Below are 19785 nucleotides of genomic sequence, written 5' to 3'. Positions count from 1 at the left end.
CGTTTTCTAATATTTCATTGTTGGCATATAGAAAGGCTATGGACTTTTGTATGTTAATTTTGTATCCTGCGACCTTACTGTATTGGTTTATTGTTTCTAATAATCTTTTTGTGGAGTCCTTCGGGTTTTCGATGTATAGGATCATATCATCAGCAAAAAGTGATAGCTTTACTTCTTCTTTTCCGATATGGATGCCTTTTATTTCTTTGTCTTGTCTGATTGCTCTGGCCAGAACTTCTAGCACCACGTTGAATAAGAGTGGAGAGAGTGGACAACCCTGTCTTGTTCCTGATTTAAGGTAGAAAGTCCTCAGTTTTATGCCGTTTAATAGGATGTTGGCTGATGGTTTATCATATATGGCCTTTATCATGTTGAGATATTTTCCTTCTATACCTATTTTGTTGAGAGTCTTAAACATAAAATTGTGTTGTATTTTATCAAAAGCCTTTTCTGCATCTATTGATAAGATCATGTGGTTTTTGTTCTTTGTTTTGTTGATATGGTGTATTACGTTAACCGTTTTGCGTATGTTGAACCATCCTTGAGATTCTGGGATGAATCCCACTTGATCATGATGTATTATTTTTTTAATATGTTGTTGTATTCGGTTTGCCAGTATTTTGTTTAGTATTTTAGCATCTGTATTCATTAGAGATATTGGTCTGTAGTTTTCTTTCTTTGTGCCATCCTTGCCAGGTTTTGGTATGAGGGTTATGTTGGCCTCATAAAATGTGTTTGGAAGTATTGCTTCTTCTTCAATTTTTTGGAAGACTTTGAGTAGAATAGGAACCAAGTCTTCTTTGAATGTTTGATAGAATTCACTAGTATAACCGTCTGGGCCTGGACTTTTATTTTTGGGGAGATTTTTAATAGTTTTTTCTATTTCCTCCCTGCTGATTGGTCTGTTTAGGCTTTCTGCTTCTTCATGACTCAGTCTAGGAAGGTTGTATTGTTCTAGGAATTTATCCATTTCTTCTAGGTTGTTGTATTTGGTGGCATATAATTTTTCATAGTATTCTACAATAATTCTTTGTATTTCTATGATGTCTGTGGTGATCTCTCCTCTTTCATTTTGGATTTTATTTATTTGAGTCCTGTGTCTTTTTTCCTTGGTGAGTCTTGCCAAGGGTTTGTCAATTTTGTTGATCTTTTCAAAGAACCAGCTCCTTGTTTTATTGATTTTTTCTATAGTTTTTCTGTTCTCTATTTCATTTATTTCTGCTCTGATTTTTATTATCTCCTTTCTTCGGCTGGTTTTGGGTTGTCTTTGTTCTTCTTTTTCTAGTTCCTTAAGGTGTGAAGTTAAGTGGTTTACTTCGGCTCTCTCTTGTTTGTTCATATAGGCCTGAAGTGATATGAACTTTCCTCTTATTACTGCTTTTGCTGCATCCCAGAGATTCTGATATGTCGTATTTTCATTTTCATTTGTCTGTATATATCTTTTGATTTCTGTGCTTATTTCTTCTTTGACCCATTCATTTTTTAGAAGTATGTTGTTTAGTTTCCACATTTTTGTGGGTTTTTCCCCCTCTTTTTTGCAGTTGAATTCTAGTTTCAGGGCTTTATGATCAGAAAATATGCTTGGTACAATTTCAATTTTTCTAAATTTGCTGATATTGTCTTTGTGGCCCAACATATGGTCAATTCTTGAGAATGTTCCATGTACACTAGAGAAAAATGTATATTCTGTCGCTTTGGGATGAAGTGTCCTGTAGATGTCTATCATATCCAGGTGTTCTAGTATTTCGTTTAAGGCCACTATATCTTTATTGATTCTCTGTTTGGATGACCGATCTAGAGCCGTCAGCGGTGTATTGAGGTCTCCAAGTATGATTGTATTTTTGTTAGTTTTTGTTTTAAGGTCAATAAGTAGCTGTCTTATATATTTTGGTGCTCCTTGGTTTGGTGCATATATATTAAGGATTGTTATGTCTTCTTGATTCAACTTCCCCTTAATCATTATGAAATGACCATTTTTGTCTCTGAGTACTTTTTCTGTCTTGTAGTCAGCATTATTAGATATGAGTATTGCTACACCTGCTTTTTTTTGGGTGTTGTTTGCTTGGAGTATTGTTTTCCAGCCTTTCACTTTGAATTTGTTTTTATCCTTGTTGCTTAGATGTGTTTCTTGTAGGCAGCATATAGTTGGATTTTCTTTTTTAATCCATTCTGCTACTCTGTGTCTTTTTATTGGTAAGTTTAATCCATTTACATTTAGTGTAATTATTGACACTTGTGGGTTCCCTGCTGCCATTTTATAAATTGCTTTCTGTTAGTTTTGTATCTAGTTTGATTCTTCTCTTTTGTTTTTCTATCATTTGTTTTTGTTTGTTTGTGTTCCATACTTCTTTCCTCTGTTGCTACCTTTTTTAAGTCAAGTGTTTTTGTGGTGGTTTTTTTAAGGGTGGTTACCATTAAGTAATGAAAAGGGTACCTACCATATTCATTGTAGTACCCTATCTTATAAGTATTTCTGCACTTCATCATCCTTTGCTACTGTTAATCTCCATCCTCTCCCCCCTTTTTTTCCTTTGTTGTCACAGTTTAAGTTTGGTTTTATTGTGTTCTTGGTGGAGCTGTTACTTGTGGTGTTGTTTTCTTTTGTTCTTTGAATCTGGTTGGAAAACCCCCCTTAGTATTTCCTGGAGTGGGGGCTTTCTGTTGATAAATTCTCTCATCTTTTCTGTATTTGTGAATGTTTTTATATCTCCTTCATACTTGAAGGATAGCTTTGATGGGTATAGTATTCTTGGCTGAAAGTTCCTCTCTTTCAGGGCTTTAAATATTGGGGTCCACTCTCTTCTAGCTTGTAGAGTTTCTGCTGAGAAATCTGATGATAATCTAATAGGCCTTCCTTTATATGTTGTACTCTTCTTTTCCCTGGCTGCCTTGAGAATTTTCTCTTTGTCATTGTTTTGTGTCATCTTTATTATGATGTGCCTTGGAGTGGGTTTGTTGGGGTTAAGAAAACTTGGTGTTCTGTTTGCTTCTTGAATTTGAGGCTTTAGTTCCTTCCACAGGCTTGGGAAGTTCTCGTCTATTATTTGTTTGAGTATATTCTCCATTCCATTTTCTTTCTCTTCTCCCTCTGATATACCTATTATTCTTATGTTATTCTTTCTGATGGAGTCAGACAATTCCTGTAGGGCTTTCTCGTTTTTTATTATTTTTGAGTCTCTTTCTTCTTCTCTCTGTTGTGCCTCAAGTTGTTTGTCTTGTATTTCACTAATCCTATCTTCAATCTGGGCTGTTCTGTTAGCTAAGCTTGTTACCTCGTTTTTCAGCTCGTGAATTGAGTTTTTCATTTCTGTTTGATTTGTTTTTATAGTTTCAATTTCCTTGGTAATATATTCTTTGTGTTCATTGAGTTGTTTTCTGATCTCCCTATATTGCCTTTCTGTGTTTTCTTGTATATCTCTGAGTATTTTTAAGATTTCTAGTTTAAATTCTCTGTCATTTAGCTCCAAGGCTTCCAATATGTTAAGTCTTTTCTCCATAGATTTTTCCACATCTATTTGTGTTACCTCTCTTTCTTTTGTATCCATAATATTCGATTTCCTCTTTCTTATCGGCATCTGAGGGTGGTCTTATTGATAGCACGCGGGTGCACTCCCTGGCGGCTTGAATGAGCGTCGCTGCGGTAGCTTCCTCCACACCCTCGTCTCTCAGATTCAAGTGATAACAGTCCTTTTGCTTTCAGTTTGTGTGGAACTCCGGAATGCTCCGAGGATAAATTTTTCTGTTTCTAGTTGATAAATTTGTTGTGATTTAGGGGAGAGCTGTCGGACGCGCTTCTCACGGCGCCATTTCCGTGACGTCACTTATGGTAAGGCTTTCCTGAGTGCTTCAGGTCATGTTTCAGCCTCTGCTGTGGCCTTGGATTCTCCCAGCAACTGTCTAAAGCAAGGAGGGGTGATAATTCATCCTTTATCAAATCAAGAAGCTGAATTTTTAAGGCACACTCATTTCATGTTTGTGAGAGGGAATTTGGAAACGTTTCTAAAGTCTTACGCACACCTTTAAAAAGTCTGAAAGTCAACACACAATATAATATACATTTTATGTATTATAGAAGTATATACATTAAACCTATATAATTTTATTAACCAATGTCACCTCAATAAATTCAATTAAAAAAATCTGAAAGTATTTCTGTAGGAACTTATCCTAAAAGGAAAAACAAAACAAAACAAAACCAGAGATAGCCTGAGGACTTATAATCAAGATTGCTGATTATAGCATTATTTTTAATGGGGAAAATTAGAAACAGTGTAGAGTAAATTCAAGATGTAGTTTGTCCAGTCACATGACTAATGTCTAGAACCTTCTATTCCTGAGCAAGAGCTCTTTCCAATACTCCAGGTAGAATTTTTGATGTTTAGTGCTATTATTTCTAAGTTTTCTCATCGCCATGGCACTTAACCAGCTTGTCTCCAGAGATGTGCAAAAAAGGGCTGTTTTCCTTAGGGAAAGATCAGCCTGGTGGGAGAGTGGAGTGGCCCTGTCCCCCCACCTACCCTCTTCTCCTGCTTCCTCACCACTAATGAGCATGTGTCTCACCAGAGCCTTGGAAGGAGGTGACCGTGACTTAGACACAGATAGGAAGGTCCTGTTTATTCAGTTTGCATGGGATGCACAGCTGGGAGGGGTGGGATTGCACAAGTAGGATCAGGGAAATTTAGTCTGGGCAGTGAGCAAACACACATGACCTTCACAGAGAGGACAGTCTTATTCTTGGAGTTGAGATCTGCGTGGTGGGAACAATACCGGATGGTCCAGACTGGGGGTGGTGGCTCAGCTATGTTCTAACATGAAGCCAGACTCCATGGGAGTCCAGGTTTTTGGATGAGTGGCTGGCCCTGTGAGACCTGTGCTGAGGATATGAGGCCATTGACATGATTCCTTCCAATTTTCCCAAGCAAATTTCTGACCTCCTTCTGGTCCTATGAGCAACCTACTCTCCTTCTAAATAGTTGATGCTTTTCATGCCCACTGTCTCTGTCACAACCAGTGAACTCAGCTTACAGGACAGAAATAGCCATAGATGAGATGTAGGTAAAACGTGTGGCTGTGGTTCACCTGCCCTTGAGAAAGCCATACCTTCTTATGCTGGAAGCTGCTGGAGTTGGCACCTCTTTCTGACCCCAGGCATCTTTATGGCCTCAAGCTTTCATAAAAGAAAAGGAAAGTCAAAACAGGGAGAGGAGACCTTCACGCCGGGTTGCTGGGTCACCCCTGAAACCCTCTGTTCAACTGTGACGTGCACACCATATCTTAAGCCCGGTCAAGACAATATAGCATGTTGAGAACAGGGAGGTTAGATTGGTACCATGCTTTAAAACCATGCCATGTAAAAGACTGGATATATTTAAGTTGAAGAAAAGCAAATTTATACATCTGGGCTGTCCTGTGAGGGAGGGACATGTGCACACTGAGCACTCATGTGTGCTCAGCACAGTGCTGGGTGGTTTGTGATCTCCTTTCAAAAGGGAGAAACTTTGCTCTCTGTAATGCCAAGTATTGTAAGCTATGTGATGGAAGTAAGGGAAGCTTCCAGGAGATAAACTAATTCTCAACAGAACAAAGCCTTAAAGTATTCAGAGCTGTCCCAACACAGGTTGCCTCCTGAGTTGTGAGTGACCTTTCTGGCTGGGCTGCGATCTGACCCATGGCTGGTGGCTTACCCAGCAAAAATGCCTCTTTGGAAGACCCTCTCCTTGGGTGTTACTTTGGTCGTCTCTTTCCAATGCTTATGGCTGTGCCTCTTACCCACAAAGCAAGAGTGGCCAGTATGCTGGTGCTGGTTTCTTTGTTATGTCGTTAGATGCGAGAAACCCAGCAGTTTTCAACAAATCTGTTCTCCAGGATTCCTGCCTCTAAGACTTGGGAAGAGAAGATTTAAAAGAACAAAGCTTCACTTTTGGATGATGTGGGTCTGGGAATAGGATTCCCAGCAGAAGACAGGCTGTTCTCACACTTAATCGGTCCATTAATCACATCTCCTGGGGGAGGAGTCGATGTGAGGGGCTGTCTGAGTTCTGAACATTATCTGCCAGATACTCAGAGGAACAAATGGTTCTCAGGTAGTGAGATGGTGCCCAGCAGCGTGTTGTTTGCTTGGCTGTAACAGAGGGCAGGAAAGGATCTGAGAGCAACTTAAATAAATCAGAAGAGATTATAAAGGAAAGAGTTCCTTTCAGGAGGAAATAGTGATGGTTTCCCTGTGTTATCTGGCTAAATGGGCTATATACATGTGAACACAAAAAGATGTCACAGTTAAAAATATATATAAAAATAGCAATAATAGAAAAAAAATAGATTGGACAAATAGTAAAATTCTCATTATAGGAAGGACTCTCAGTAACCTTAGCACCTTATATACATTTGACCTTCTAATAAAGGGACATCAAGGTGTGGAATCTTTCAAATGCACCTGACCCAAGTATCTCACCACACTGGCCCCTACCGAATATATGTGGGAAACCTACCTGCCCAGCATCTTGGGAGCACGGGTATCCCTGAGATTTATTAGAAATACAGAGTCTCAGGGCCCACCCCACATCTACCGAGTCACAAACTTTGGAGTGGACCTGGCTGTCCGTGTTTTAACAGTTCTCTGGGTGCTTAAGACTGAGGACCACTAGGCAAGAGGACTTTTGCAGGTGATACTCATCTTTTCTATAATCCCATGGTCTAGTTTGCTATATCCCAATGAGGTTCCACGGATAAAGTATTGCATTTGAAGTAGTTTGGCAAACATTGTCTGTAGGATCCTTCTATTGGAGAGAGCATGGCCCTTTTCAGAACTGTTAAAAATCAGCTCACATTCTTCAAATGTATTTGACCTCAACCATTTCTGAATACTTAGCGGTACTTGTTAACAGACCATGGCACAGGGTCCTACAAAACTTCATTGCCAGTTGGATGTTGCTGGTTCCTCAGGTGACTTTTCCTGTGATACAGTTTTAAATAGTATCCACAGTGGATCTTAGGGCAAGCACAAAAACCTTGAAATGTAACAAGTAAAAGAGGAGGATTAAGACAGTTGTTTCAAAATCACTCCCCCAACTCTTACTGAAATCTATCAGTTTCAGACTCTGATAAAATTCTTACTGTGACATGTTTAGTTGTCTCTAGTACTTCAAACATCAGTGCTAAAAGGGGAATGTAGAACAATTGTATCTCATTGGTTTTTCATTATTGGCAATGAAGACAATCCTGCCACATGGTGTTATTTGTAGACAACTGTTTGCAAATAGCAGACAGAACTTTGTTGTCTCAGCATTTAAAAACAAACGCAGAAAAGTAACAAAATAAAATAAATCATTTGATAATTTTGGGGTGCATAGTATAAGAATTCTAAACACAAAGCCATAGGAGCAATTTTGCTTTTTATAGATTAAATCACAATGTATATTTGAATATACATCTAGTCTTAAAGTTGAAACTAATAAAAAATCAGTTGAGGCCCTGGCTGGTTGGGTCAGCAGTACAGTATTGGCCCGGCATGTGGGAGTCCCGGGTTTGATTCCCGGTCAGGGCACACAGGAGGAGTGCCCATCTGCTTCACCACCCTTCCCCCTCTCCTTTCTCTCTATTTCTCTCTTTCCCTCCCGCAGTCAAGGCTCCACTGGAGCAAAGTTGGCCCGCGCGCTGAGAATGGCTCCATGGCCTCCGCCTCAGGTGTTAGAATAGCTCCTGCAGCAAGGGAGCAAAGCTTCAGATAGGCACAGCATCGCCCCCTGGTGGGCATGCTGGGTGGATCCCGGTTAGGCGCATGCAGGAGTCTGTCTGCCTGCCTCCTGGCTTCTAACTTCAGAAAAATACCCAAAAAAAAAAAAAAGTTGACATATGATTTTTCCTATATCATTAATTTGAAATAATTTAAACAAGGCATGTCACTTGTTACTTGGAATGAGAAAGAATCTGGATCCAAAAACATGAATTGTGGCCCTGGCCAGTTGGCTCAATGGTGGAGCGTCGGCCTGGCGTGCGGAAGTCCCGGGTTCGATTCCCAGCCAGGGCACACAGGAGAAGTGCCTATCTGCTTCTCCACCCTTCCCCCTCTCCTTCCTCTCTGTCTCTCTCTTCCCCTCCCGCAGCCGCAGCCGAGGCTCCATTGGAGCAAAGATGGCCCGGGTACTGGGGATGGCTCTGTGGCCTCTGCCTCAGGCGCTAGAGTGGCTCTGGTCGCAACATAGCGACGCCCCGGATGGGCAGAGCATCGCCCCCTGGTGGGCGTGCCAGGTGGATCCTGGTCGGGCGCATGCGGTAGTCTGTCTGACTGTCTCTCCCCGTTTCCAGCTTCAGAAAAAAATACAAAAAAACAAACAAACAAAAAACATGAATTGTTAAAGAGTTTGTGAAATTTATAATAATTTTTAATAATATGCTGATCCAGGTTTTTAAATTAAAATTATTTCTGTGAGCTGTACCCTTCTTCTCACTGGAAGTGCAGGACCTTGGGATTAGCCCAGGTCCAGGAATCCATGTGCACATTTTATCAGAACCTCAGTTAATTCATGGTCACACCAAAACTTGAGAAATGCTGTGTTCTATTGTGTGCTGATGGTAAAATTATATAGATCTCTCAAGGAGTGTCCTGAGATTATGTGTGACTATTAAAGGGGTCTGTGCATCAAGAATGGCTGAGAAACGATAACTAGTTTTCCCCTTTCACCTGAGACCACGGCTTAGTCAGTCAAGCATTGCTGACAATCTTGCTTCCCCTTGAATCCATGTATTTAACATCTTTGTAGGAAGTGTACATATTTATAGATTATGTTATGCAATGAATGTCTCATACCATATCTCAGCAATCTTAAGTTTTATCAGTTTTTCTTTTTCACTTTATTCTCGCTTTTGACACTCTTCTTCTCTGAGGCTTGCTGTAGTTTAGTGTCGTGTGCATTACCAGTGTGCGTGGTAGAGGGGTGGTCCTTGGAGGTTCTATTTCTGTCCCCTAACAGAATGGCTGTTTGTACCCTCATAGATATCTTTCTTATAGATATTTTTCCCAAGAGTTTTCTTTAACTTTGTATCTATGGAATTAAGCTTAGAAACGCTTCCTTAAAACAGAAGATTAATTTGGAAATATTCTTCTTTTTGATGATATTGTTCCATTTCAGGAAACTGAGCACAAAAAAACAAAGATCCAATTAAATTGCCACCCAGAATGCACCTAGTTTAGGTCAACTAAACTGGTGAAGCAGGAATATCCCCTAAATTAGCTTTTGTGCCTTAAACATGAAACAAAATTCTGGTGGATATCCAGAATCTGGAACAATATCTTATTCTTAAGATAGTTTAAATAAATATATGCAAATAGAACTTTAAATCAAGGAAGTTACTCAATGTAAGAGTTTAGTTTTTCTTTTTTTAAAAAAACCATTGCAGAACTTGATGATTGGTGGGTCCAGCTCTCAGGCTGTCTCCAAGGTCGGGTGTGGGGTTCTTTCTCTGTGTGTGAGTAGCTGACTTGGTGGATGGGTGGGTCACAGCCTCTGATGTTTTCATTCCCCACTGAGCACAGATATCACAGCAAATGTCCCACAAATGGGGCAGAGCCAACTAAACAATGACGCAGGGAGAGGGGATTGAGGAGGGATAGTCATTAAGACCTGGTGATTTGCAAATCCCCCAGAGCCCATTTCACCAACAAGACACCAGCTTCTCCGTGTTCATGGATATTCAGCCACATCCGTGCTAGGAATGAGCGAGACATGGAGGGTGCTGAGCCTGGGACTCCAGCCACGCAGAAGGCAGTGACAGCATTTCTCTGAAGTTGTGTGGTGGGTGGGGCCTATAAAGCTTTGGGTGAAGCAGGCTGATGTCTGTTTGCTGCGTGGTCAGCTCTAGGTCATTCCTTGGCAGTCGATGGCACAGCAGTGGTGTTTCAGGTAATACACTCTGGTCTTAACTGTGTCTGGGTTCAGATCCAGCTGCTGGGTGGTCCTTGGGCTATCAGGCCATATTCTTCTCCGTGGGGTCCAGGCTGAATACCCTCAAATGTAGACTGGTGTCCTATCCAGACTAAACATTCCAGAATCACCTAGGCAGGCCCCTCTCTTCTCGTCCCTTACCCCTGCCTATTCTGTGGTTTCATTGTCCCCACTCATGTCTCTATTCATGAAACCTGTGTGTGAGTCCCTTCTGCTTGGCCTTCATTTAGTCCATACTGTGCCCAGGGTCTAAGGCAGCAGTACTCCTTCTTGGGACAGCACGCGGTTCAAACTCAGAGGGAGCGGGCTGCCTCCACATGGTCCTCTGGTTGTGTGCCCAGGACAACTCAAGCCACAGATTGCTGGCTGGCTGTCTTCTAGCCTGAGAAAGGAATTGGAATACATCTCAGACTGTGGTCTCTGAGCCCGGACAGTGCTGGGGCCGAGCCTGCAGCTGGGGTTTCATGACAAACAGGAGGGCCTCCTGCTTGGGAAGCCGCAACCTCCAGGTGCTTTGGGAGGGCCAGCACAGTGCTGCCTGTCAAGGCCTGCCTGATCCCTGCGACGTCCTGGGCTGGTTGATGACTTATCAGAAAGAGAAGGTTCCTCAGACAGAAAGGCCTTCTGTGACAGGTTGCTGGTGTGAGTGGCTTTGTATGCTGTGGCCAATCTCCACCCTGGAACCTGCACTATTATCTGTGTTCTCTGTCCAAGCCAGCATCAAGAGTAGACTTTATGGCCTGACCTGTGGTGGCGCAGTGGATAAAAGCATCGACCTGGAAATGCTGAGGTCACCGGTTTGAAACCCTGGGCTTGCCTGGTCAAGGCACATATGGGAGTTGATGCTTTCTGCTCCTCCCCCCTTCTCTCTCCTCTCTCTCTCTCTCTGTCTCTCCCTCTCCTCTCTAAAATGAATTAAAAAAATAAAAAAAAGAGTAGACTTTATAACACATGCAGAATAAAACAGAAACCTAATAGTCTGATTTCCTTCCAAATGCCTTGAGGTTCCAGTGTTTGAGGGCAAAGGATGCTGGGTCAGGGATTTTCTTGGCTGGGTGCTGTCCCAATTCATGCCATGGCGTGTCTGGAGCATGATTGCCCACACGGGCAGGGGTGGAGAGGCTGCACGGCTGGGCTGCATGGGGTGAGCAGTGCAGGACTCCTTATTTAATAATCAGAGAAGAGGAGGGGCAGTGTAGAACAAGGATTGACATCACCCAGGCTGAGGACTTTCGGGACCTCAGCCATGAATTAGCATTCCCTCTCACACCCGGAGCAGAATTTTTGCACATCGCAGCCCTTGCACAGGTTCTTTTGTGGTGGAGAAGTGTGATGGGACACATACAGAGGTTATGCCACCTGTCGGTCTCTCAGCTCTTCTTGCATGTCCACTACCGGTGGTGATTGCTGACAGCTCAGAGGGGTGGACAGGTGACCTTTGATGGGTGTCCTCCCCTCCTGGGGAAGGTACAAGGGTGGAGCCAGCAGATTCCTTCTTTCTCCTCTCTGCCCCTCCTCCTTTTTTCTTTCCTTTTGTCTTAGGAGTCATGTGGTTGGGTTAAAGCAGTCACAGCTTTAGTCTGGAATCTTGGGTAAAGGAAGCAGGATGTTCTGACCTACGGCACAGGTTGCCCCAGATGGAGTATGTCAGAGCACAGTTTTGGGGTTGCTCCTGCTCTTATGAAATACACAGGCTACAGAGATAGCCCCGCCTCCGGGCTGAAGCTCTTTCATCTTTTACTTGCTTTTCAGAGTTTTATTTCAAAAGAAGGAGTTTCTTAATGTGGAAATGGTTTTCTGTCTCTCTCTGGACACTCTGCCCTGATTTAATGCAGTTTTGCTTCTGATCTGATAGAAACATTCAGGAACATCGCAGTAGGTGCAAGACCTGCGTTGTATATCTGTGTTTGCAGCCTAGCTGTGTTAAAAGCACCACTAACATGACACGTGCTGGGCACTGCTGGGCACCCTATTCTCAGAACTGGCAAGGGCAGATGAGTCACCCCCTCACAGCTGGGAAGACTGAGCAGACAGTGGAGCTCTGCCAAGGCTGCTCATCTACCCTGAGGCAGAGGGCCCCTCTGCCTCCTTGCTCAGAATATTAAAGATGAAGACTTTAAAAAAGAATGTCTCAGATATCACACCTCTCTTTCCTTTGCTAATGCAGTTCCTAAAAAAGAATATCATTTAATGTAATTCCCAGAACCTCAGGTTTTGTAGCCCTCTGTTTCCACTAGGGAGAGAGATAAAATGGCTTTGATAAGAATCACTGTTTGGTAGTCTCTGGCATTGAAACCAAATTGATAAGGAATTTTCACAGTTGATCAATATCAGTTATGAAGGACTGTACAATGTATAGTAACTGTACTCATGCGGTCAAAGCATAGTTGCTTTTTTCTAAGGTTTAAGTGGCAGTGGGTGTGAGGGTCTCTGGGGGTGGGGGCAGTGAGCTCTGTGCCTAGAAAATTAGCTGGTCACTGAAGGGAATTAAGGTTTATATTATTTAACTTTGTCTTATATTTTTAAGTTATGAAATCTGTTATGTTATCCGGACAAAAACTGGGTAGCGTTGTGGCATAAACACCTTATCAGAAGCAGTTGTGAGGAGCTGAGAGTATTTCCTGAGACCCACCCTTCTTTCCCATGTCTCTGGGTTGTGGGGTGCTGGCTGGGGTGTGTATGGCACATAAGGAGGACGTTCTTCCACTTGCTTGGCCCAGTGAAGAGAATGAGTGAATGCAGTGGGTGACTTGCAGGTTTTGAAGAAGTCACATGCTAGCTGCCCAGGTGACAGCCATCTCTGACATTGCCCAATGCCAGGTGTTGTCCTGATCACGCTGTCAGGTGCCAGCTCATATCAGCTGGGTTTACAGTCTTTGAAATTGGCTTACCACCTAATTCAAAATTGCTTTTGTGTCCCTGCAGCTGTCAGGAGTGGGAGCCAGGCTGCCCACCAGTCTCCACCTGCAGTTGGAGCGGAGCTTGTGTTCTCCTCACCTGGGTAGTGATGACCCCAGGATATGCTCCTCTGATATTTATAGGGGCCACCCCTATGACCTGGCAGAGGAAGGAAGCTTGCTGCCATGCGGGTCCACCCAGCGCCACTCCCCTGGGCTGCCCACTGCAGCTGGTCAGGTCACCAGGCTCCTGATCCAGGACAGGACACAGTGTCTCCCTGTGCACTCAGGAGGCGTTCTGCCCCATGGGAGGTGAACTGTCAGGTAATGCAGCTGGATCTGAGGATTAGCAAGTGTCTTGTAGTGCTACCTGGGGTTCGATGCCACTTTTCCAAGAAAAGGGGAGTGATTGAACTAAGAGAACGTATTGCTAAGGTCTGGCTCCTCACATCTGAGAGTGGGATCCTTGGAAGGTCTCTCATTCAGGTCTGTATACTTATAAGTCAAGAAGGGATTTCCTCGTGTATTAAATAGCCCAGTTTCTGGGGTGCCTGCCATGCTCCAGGGAAGGCCTGACAGGAACAACAGGAATGTGGGGGATTCAGTGCAGCCGGCAAACAGTGTCATGCCCACTCTGGGTCTGAGAGTGATAGGGGACCACTGTGCACCAGAGCTGTCTGTACTTGCTGGCCTGGCACCCATTGGAGATGAGATGGTGGCTGTAGGGCCCACCACAAATTATGGGCATCGTGGGGGTTGCAGCAGGTTTTCCCTGAGATAGACCAGCTCTGGTTCAGGCAGCTGTTTCAGGCAGATGCCTTTGTATATAAAGTGCCCACATATACCATATGGAGCACGGCTATCCAGATGTCTCAGAACCTAGAAGCAGCTCCCAGAAGGGAAGTGGTCCAGGTTAGAGGAGAACAAACTGGGCACCAAATCAAGACCCATGACCAAACACTAAAACCAATTTTAAAGATGTCTGCTCATCTTGGGCTCCCTGGGGCACAGCCAGGTGGGGGGTCCTGCTCCTGGGCTGATTTCCCATCGATTCTTCTGGTGTCCTCAGCATCTGCCCTGAGACAGGCCTCAGATGGGCTGCATCTGAGGCAGTGTCCTGGTAGTGGGTTTATAGGATGGGCCTCAGGGCAGGTGCTTTGCCCACATCTTCTATTTGTCTGTAGGAGGTGAAGACACATGAGTCCAGGCATCGACAGCTACCCACTCTGCGTGGCCTGCTGTCACTTCTTGCCCCACTGGGAGCTGCTCCTTGGGGCTCCCTGGGGCTGAGCCAGGGTAGACAGGTGGAGCCCAGGGTGTCTGCTTTGGGAGAGTTGTGCAGGTGCAGGAGCCTCTCTGAGGACGTTAGTGACTCTCCTTCCTTCCAGGTGGCAGAGACCCACAGGGGTGCATGCACACAAGGTTGCTGGCTACTTAATGGTACAGACCTACCTTTCCTCTCCCCAGAGCTGCACCAGCATATAAAAGAGTGAGGGTTGTAGGTAGAGATGGGAGGGAGGAGTTGAGACCACAGGCTGAGAAGGTCTGGATGCTCAGTCTCACCAAGAAAAGTGCTAGTGGGTCGCCCCTGCCTCTGTGCCCAGGTGAATGGTGTGTGAAAGCCTGGGATCATGGGGAGAGACAGACCAGGCTTTGAGTGGGACTGAAGGAAACTCCAGTTTCCTTCTCTGTAACACGGGAGTGGGTGCTTTGCAAGGTTGTTGGTAAGATTTGAGATAATGCATGAAAAGTGTGTGGTCACATCCACCGACAAATGCCAGCTTTAGTATAAGCATGGGAGTAAGACTGAACAAGGTACCAGAGATTTCATTCCATGGTATTATTATTTACTGTTCTGGGAACCCAAAGAAAGAAATGAAAGTCACAGAAAATCCACGAGTGAGCGAACTCTGCTTTTTGTGGAAAAATCACCATGGGGAGGGTGGCAACATGCTTGTGATTAACATGCACCACACCATCCGTGTGCTGGTGGGTTCTGTTATGGTTTCATTTGGCTATGACATGAACTCTTCTTGGCTTATAAGTGTTGTCAGCTCTCAGTTTTGAGAAAATTGGGTGAGAATACTCTTGGTTTCTAAGAATCTTCCAGTTGTTTGTAGAAGATCCAAAATCGCTGCCCCTGTTCATATGGCCCATCTGAGACAGAAACTATTGTGCTTTTTGGTGAGAGGATCAATCTTACATTGATATTTTTCTTACATTATTTGGTACTAAACCTCTCTATTATGTTAGTGTGTGTTTGCATCAATCTCAGCTCTTTTGCAAAAACCCTGAGGTGGGGGGAGGGAGTTACTTCAATTCCCTTTTGTCAGGTGAGCAGACCAGACCAGGAAGGTAATTGTCTCACCTGTGGTTGGGTAGGACATTGGTGATGGGGCTTGGGTGGGATGGATCCCTTAATTCTCAGGCCACCCTCACCTCTGTAGCAACATCTCATTCTGCAGGGGACACCTTGCGAATGGAAAATGCCTGAGCCAGGGTTCATGGCAGGTGTGGGCCTGTAGTTTCCAACCAATCAGGTAGGGAGGGAACCTGATCACATTGACTCTTTCCACCACAAAATACAAACTCCTTTCAAAAAGCCTCTTTAAAGTGAGGATTGTGAGAAGCAGGGCTGGCCTGGCTCCTCACAGAAGAGCTGGATCCACTTTCATTTCCTATTGGATAAGAGAAGATGGTGACAAGGTGCTTCTCAGTATTCTGAGAAAATAAAAGGGAAGCAGAATTAGAACTGAAGAGGTTCGGTGTGTGGGTCTGTGAGTGTGTGACAGTGTGTCTGTGTGTTTGTGAGAGTCTGTGTACTGTGTGTGTCTGTGCAGTGTGTGCATCTGTGTGTGTCTGTGAGTGTGAACGCATGTTCTGGTCTGTAGGGGAGGACAGAGGTGCCAGCTTGGAGAAGGAAGTGTGAGTCTGAGCACAGGGCGGAGCCAAGTGTCTAAATGTCTTTCTTTCTATGATTTATGGTCATAATTAGTATTAGTAGGTGGCTGATATTTAAAATGAAATATGGCCTTTCTTTATTTTAAAGCAGAGAACAACAGGAGCAAATTAGCAGTCAATTAGCTTATTGCCTGGCTGGGTGAAATGTGCATAACCCCTGCAGCTCTGGAAGTAAATAAATGGGAACACCTCTGGTGGAGGTCGTTCTGACGCAGTTTTTCACCAGTTCCCTGGAATGGACCAAATCAGCTTATGCTGATCACAGGTTATTGTTCCAAGGTTGGGATTCAAAAGTTAACTGCAATGCAAGTCTCATTTCCTTCGCATCTATTTTCCTGCTGCCTTTTCTAGCAGGGTCTATCACCTGTCATTTCCACATGACAAACACAGAACTCTGAATGTGAGCGCGTCTCAGGCCTGAGCTGTGGGGCTGCCCAAGTCCCCACATTCTGCCTCCCTCTAGGCGCAGGCATCCCCAAACTATGGCCCACGGCCGCAATGCGGCCCCCTGAGGCCATTTATCCAGCCCCCACTGCACTTCTGGAAGGGGCACCTCTTTCATTGGTGGTCAGTGAGAGGACCACTGTATTTGGCAGCCCTCCAATGGTCTGAGGGACAGTGAACTGGTCCCCTGTGTAAAAAGTTTGGAGACCCCTGCTAGGGTCTTCTGCGGCACTGGAAACACTGTTTTCATCCTGGGCACCTGAGGAAACCCTGGGGCATGGAGAGATAGCTGGAGGCCTAGGCTCCTTGAGGGAGACCTTTGGGGGTTTGTTTCTCATTGTGGTGCAGTCTCTTGGATGGCTTGAGCAGAGTCTTTGAGATCTGCTACCTTGGCTCTGACTCTTCTGACCCCAGTGCTGAGACCTGGTGGGTGAGTGACTTTCTCAAGGTTACTGCTTTTGGGAGAACTGGGTTGGAGTCAGTCTACCTAAGTCTCTGGCTGTATGCTCTTTTCTGCATCACCAGCGGGGCTCTGGTCCTCCAGGAAAGAAGCAATTGTGTGGAGGGAGGAGGGGCAGAGATACAGGAGTGGGCAGGGAGCAGAGCTGGGAAATGGGGAGCTGAATGCATGGTGAAGTAGGTAAAGACGTCTTGAAGCGAAACTAAAAAAGGAAATGCCATTTTCCATGAGATTATGTTGTTTCAGGAAAAGGGAACCTTCACTTAGAGTTGTAGGGAGATTCCACGGGGTCTTTTCAGTTGAGTCTTAGTGGATGAATAAGAGTTTGTCAGTTGGAGAAACAGGAATAAAGACATTATGCTTTTGCAGGAACATGTCCTTGGTGTTGCTAAAAGGTGTGGTGTGTTCAGAATACATCAGGATTTTGATGGTTTATGGCCTTCACTGGGGTAGGTGTGATTATGTGATGCCAGGGCCCTGGATGGGTCCTCATTTGAGTGTTGATGGCACTCCCCTGACTGGCTGTATCTCTGAAGCATGGGTTTTCTCTGTCCTTTCTCTGCATTTAAGATGTACTAGAACACAGGGCAGAATGTCTGCCCTCCCTGACCAATCCCAGCCCCTCCACAGAGGTCAGTGTGTTGGCTGTGGCACTCACTTTGCATTCTGTCTGTCTCTCCTTGTGGCTCACCAGTGTCCTCCCTCTGCCTCCTCTCTAATCTTGGAACAAAGGTAAGCCTCATCCACACTGGGCATGCACATAGTGGGGGTGGGCACAGAAGGGCCTGTCCTGGTGATGATGCTGACAGAGTCCATGGGTCTGGCCCCCTGGCAGTTCCACCAAGTGGGTGTCTATGGAAATGTCCCACCTCATACCCTTCAGCTGCTCACCTGAAGGGTTCCTCAGGCAGGCAGCTGGAAGAGACAAAATGTGTGAGTGTCCTTCCAGTGGAAAAGCTGGTTCTCTCACTGACTCAAGCCAGGGGCATGTTCTGGCTTCCAAATGACCCAGCATCATCTCAAAAAAGCCAAAGGCAGGGAGCGGTGTGTGGGTCTGCACTGTCTCTTTTGGACTTGGGAGCTTCCTGATGCCACGGTCTCTGATGGACTCATTCCCCATCTTCACGGCTGACTCGGCTCTGTTTTCTGTTTTTTCCTCCCAGGATGCTTACTGGAAGATGGCCTTTGCAGACCGTTTGAGACCTGTGTCAATGGTGAGTGTGCAGTCCTGCCCAGCATGTGTCTGTGGGGCTGGGTTTACATTTTTCTGCCAACCAAGGCAACCTCACAGATGGGGCCAATGAGTGGCATGAAGGCTCTGTGTCAGGGTCACTTTGTTGGGTGCTCCTGAGGAGCTGTGGAGCCGAAACGTCTCTCGACATTATTAAAAGGGGAGAACATGGAAAGTTAGTGGAAGTGGAACGTGCTCTTTATATGCATGCATGTGTGTCTGCATCTATAGCTGTGTTTGTATTCCAGTCTCTAAGGTCATTCATGAGAAACTTCTCAACAATGGGTGGTGGAATCTGGAGCTTGACAATGAGTAAATAAGATTGCCTCCCTCTCTGCACCCCTGAGCACTGAACCTCACTTCCGACAGCCCACTTGCTCTTCTCATTTTGTCACACTCCACTCATTTCTGCTCTCTGCCAGTAGGCAGGCTTTTCATCCTTTTGGACACCCCTCTTCCTCTCTTCATGGGGGAGAAAATGTTTGGTGCTCGAGGTTTTCAGGTAGAGTGCAAAGACCCCAAGGCAGGACCTAAGACACTGGAGCAGGGCGTCCTCCCAGTGCCTGGGCTCTGCAAGGGGCGGGCACATACACTTTCCACCCTGTGAGTCTCAGAAAGGTTGGATGTGCTCAGAAGGGTTGCCTCTTAGAAGAAGAATAAAACCTACATCTTAGACAATATGGGGCAGCATGCACCTGGGTAGCAGCCCTTCAAACACTAAGGGAAGGGACTTAGGCCAGGATACTCACACGGGAAATCCCAAAGGCAGCTTTTTCAAAGTCAAACTGGGTCTTCATATAGGAGCCTGGGCAGCATAGGAAGACCAGTGTGAGGTGGGGGCTATCTTCTCGCTTACTGCCTGACTGTCCTTAGTTTATGGTGTGTGTTTGGGGGAAGGTGGACTTGGTTACTGCCTGGATTTTGCCTGTGGCGTTTCTGACTTGGCACAAGCGCTCCACATGTGGGTACCTGTGGGAGCAGCCTGGTTCTCAGAGGACATTAGGCTGCTGGGACCCTTTATCAAGTCCTGATGAGGCCCTCCCTGGGGTAAGACACTACTGAGGGTACTCAAGGAAAAAACCATGTGTCTCGAGCAGCATGCAGTGAGAATAGTCCTGGGTCCCTGACCATTGATTTCAGGTCTGTGTCCTGGCAGCTCATGGGCCCTGGGGACAAATTGCTGACAGTTCTGGATGGTTCCTTTTTTTGAGGGGGACAACTGTTGTGCAGAGTGTGATGAGTAGTGACCAGGGGTGGGGGAAAGTGGTGATCACAGGATGCAGTTTACAAATGACATGTCCCTGCCCGCCTGAGCACCTGCAGATCACGTTCTTGCACATGGATGGTCTGCTCTCTTTGACACCACTCTAGCCCCTACAGCTGAACCTTCTGCAGTTTTTATTTAAAAGTAGTTTAAAAATAATTTTATTTTTAAAAATAGTTCATCTGCCCTCAGTGAAGATTGATTATGAAGAAAACGTGTGTGTGTGTGTGTGTGTGTGTGTTTAATTTGATTACAGGCATAGCATCATGGCAGGGTAAAAGCTGCAGCTCTCTCTTCTCACTCTGTCCTGCATGGAGAGCAGGCGCGGGTGTCATGGCCACTCTCGGGGCTTTTTCTCTCCTCCCCACCCTGACACGGAATTACGTTAATGCTACATAAGATAATAACTTTGAATTCTTTGGTAAAGGAAAGCAATTTAAATGTAAATATAAATACACAGGCCTTGATCTATGGAGACAGGCAATATTTATTTTCTCTAGTACAATGAAGGGCTGGCTAAGACACAGCAAAGCAGGCATTGTCCAATCTCACAAAATTGTGTACGCATAGCTGGCCTGGATTTATGG

At 45.0% G+C, this 19785-nt stretch overlaps 1 protein-coding gene across 2 annotated transcripts in view; it reads left to right on the top strand.

Moving 5' to 3' along the window:
* PTPRN2 (protein tyrosine phosphatase receptor type N2) overlaps positions 1-19785 on the top strand; it is a 485678-nt gene that overhangs the window by 65378 nt on the left and 400515 nt on the right. For both annotated transcript variants that reach the window (XM_066238054.1, XM_066238053.1), the window contains exon 2: positions 17867-17917. In XM_066238054.1, coding sequence (XP_066094151.1) covers positions 17867-17917 — 51 coding nt within the window. The remainder of the gene's footprint in view (positions 1-17866; positions 17918-19785) is intronic.

The sequence above is a fragment of the Saccopteryx bilineata genome, chromosome 6 (assembly GCF_036850765.1).
Source record: "Saccopteryx bilineata isolate mSacBil1 chromosome 6, mSacBil1_pri_phased_curated, whole genome shotgun sequence".
In the NCBI taxonomy this organism is placed as follows: Eukaryota; Metazoa; Chordata; class Mammalia; order Chiroptera; family Emballonuridae; genus Saccopteryx; species Saccopteryx bilineata.
Note: the sequence above shows the minus strand (reverse complement) of the source record. Positions and strands in the feature narration are given on the sequence as shown.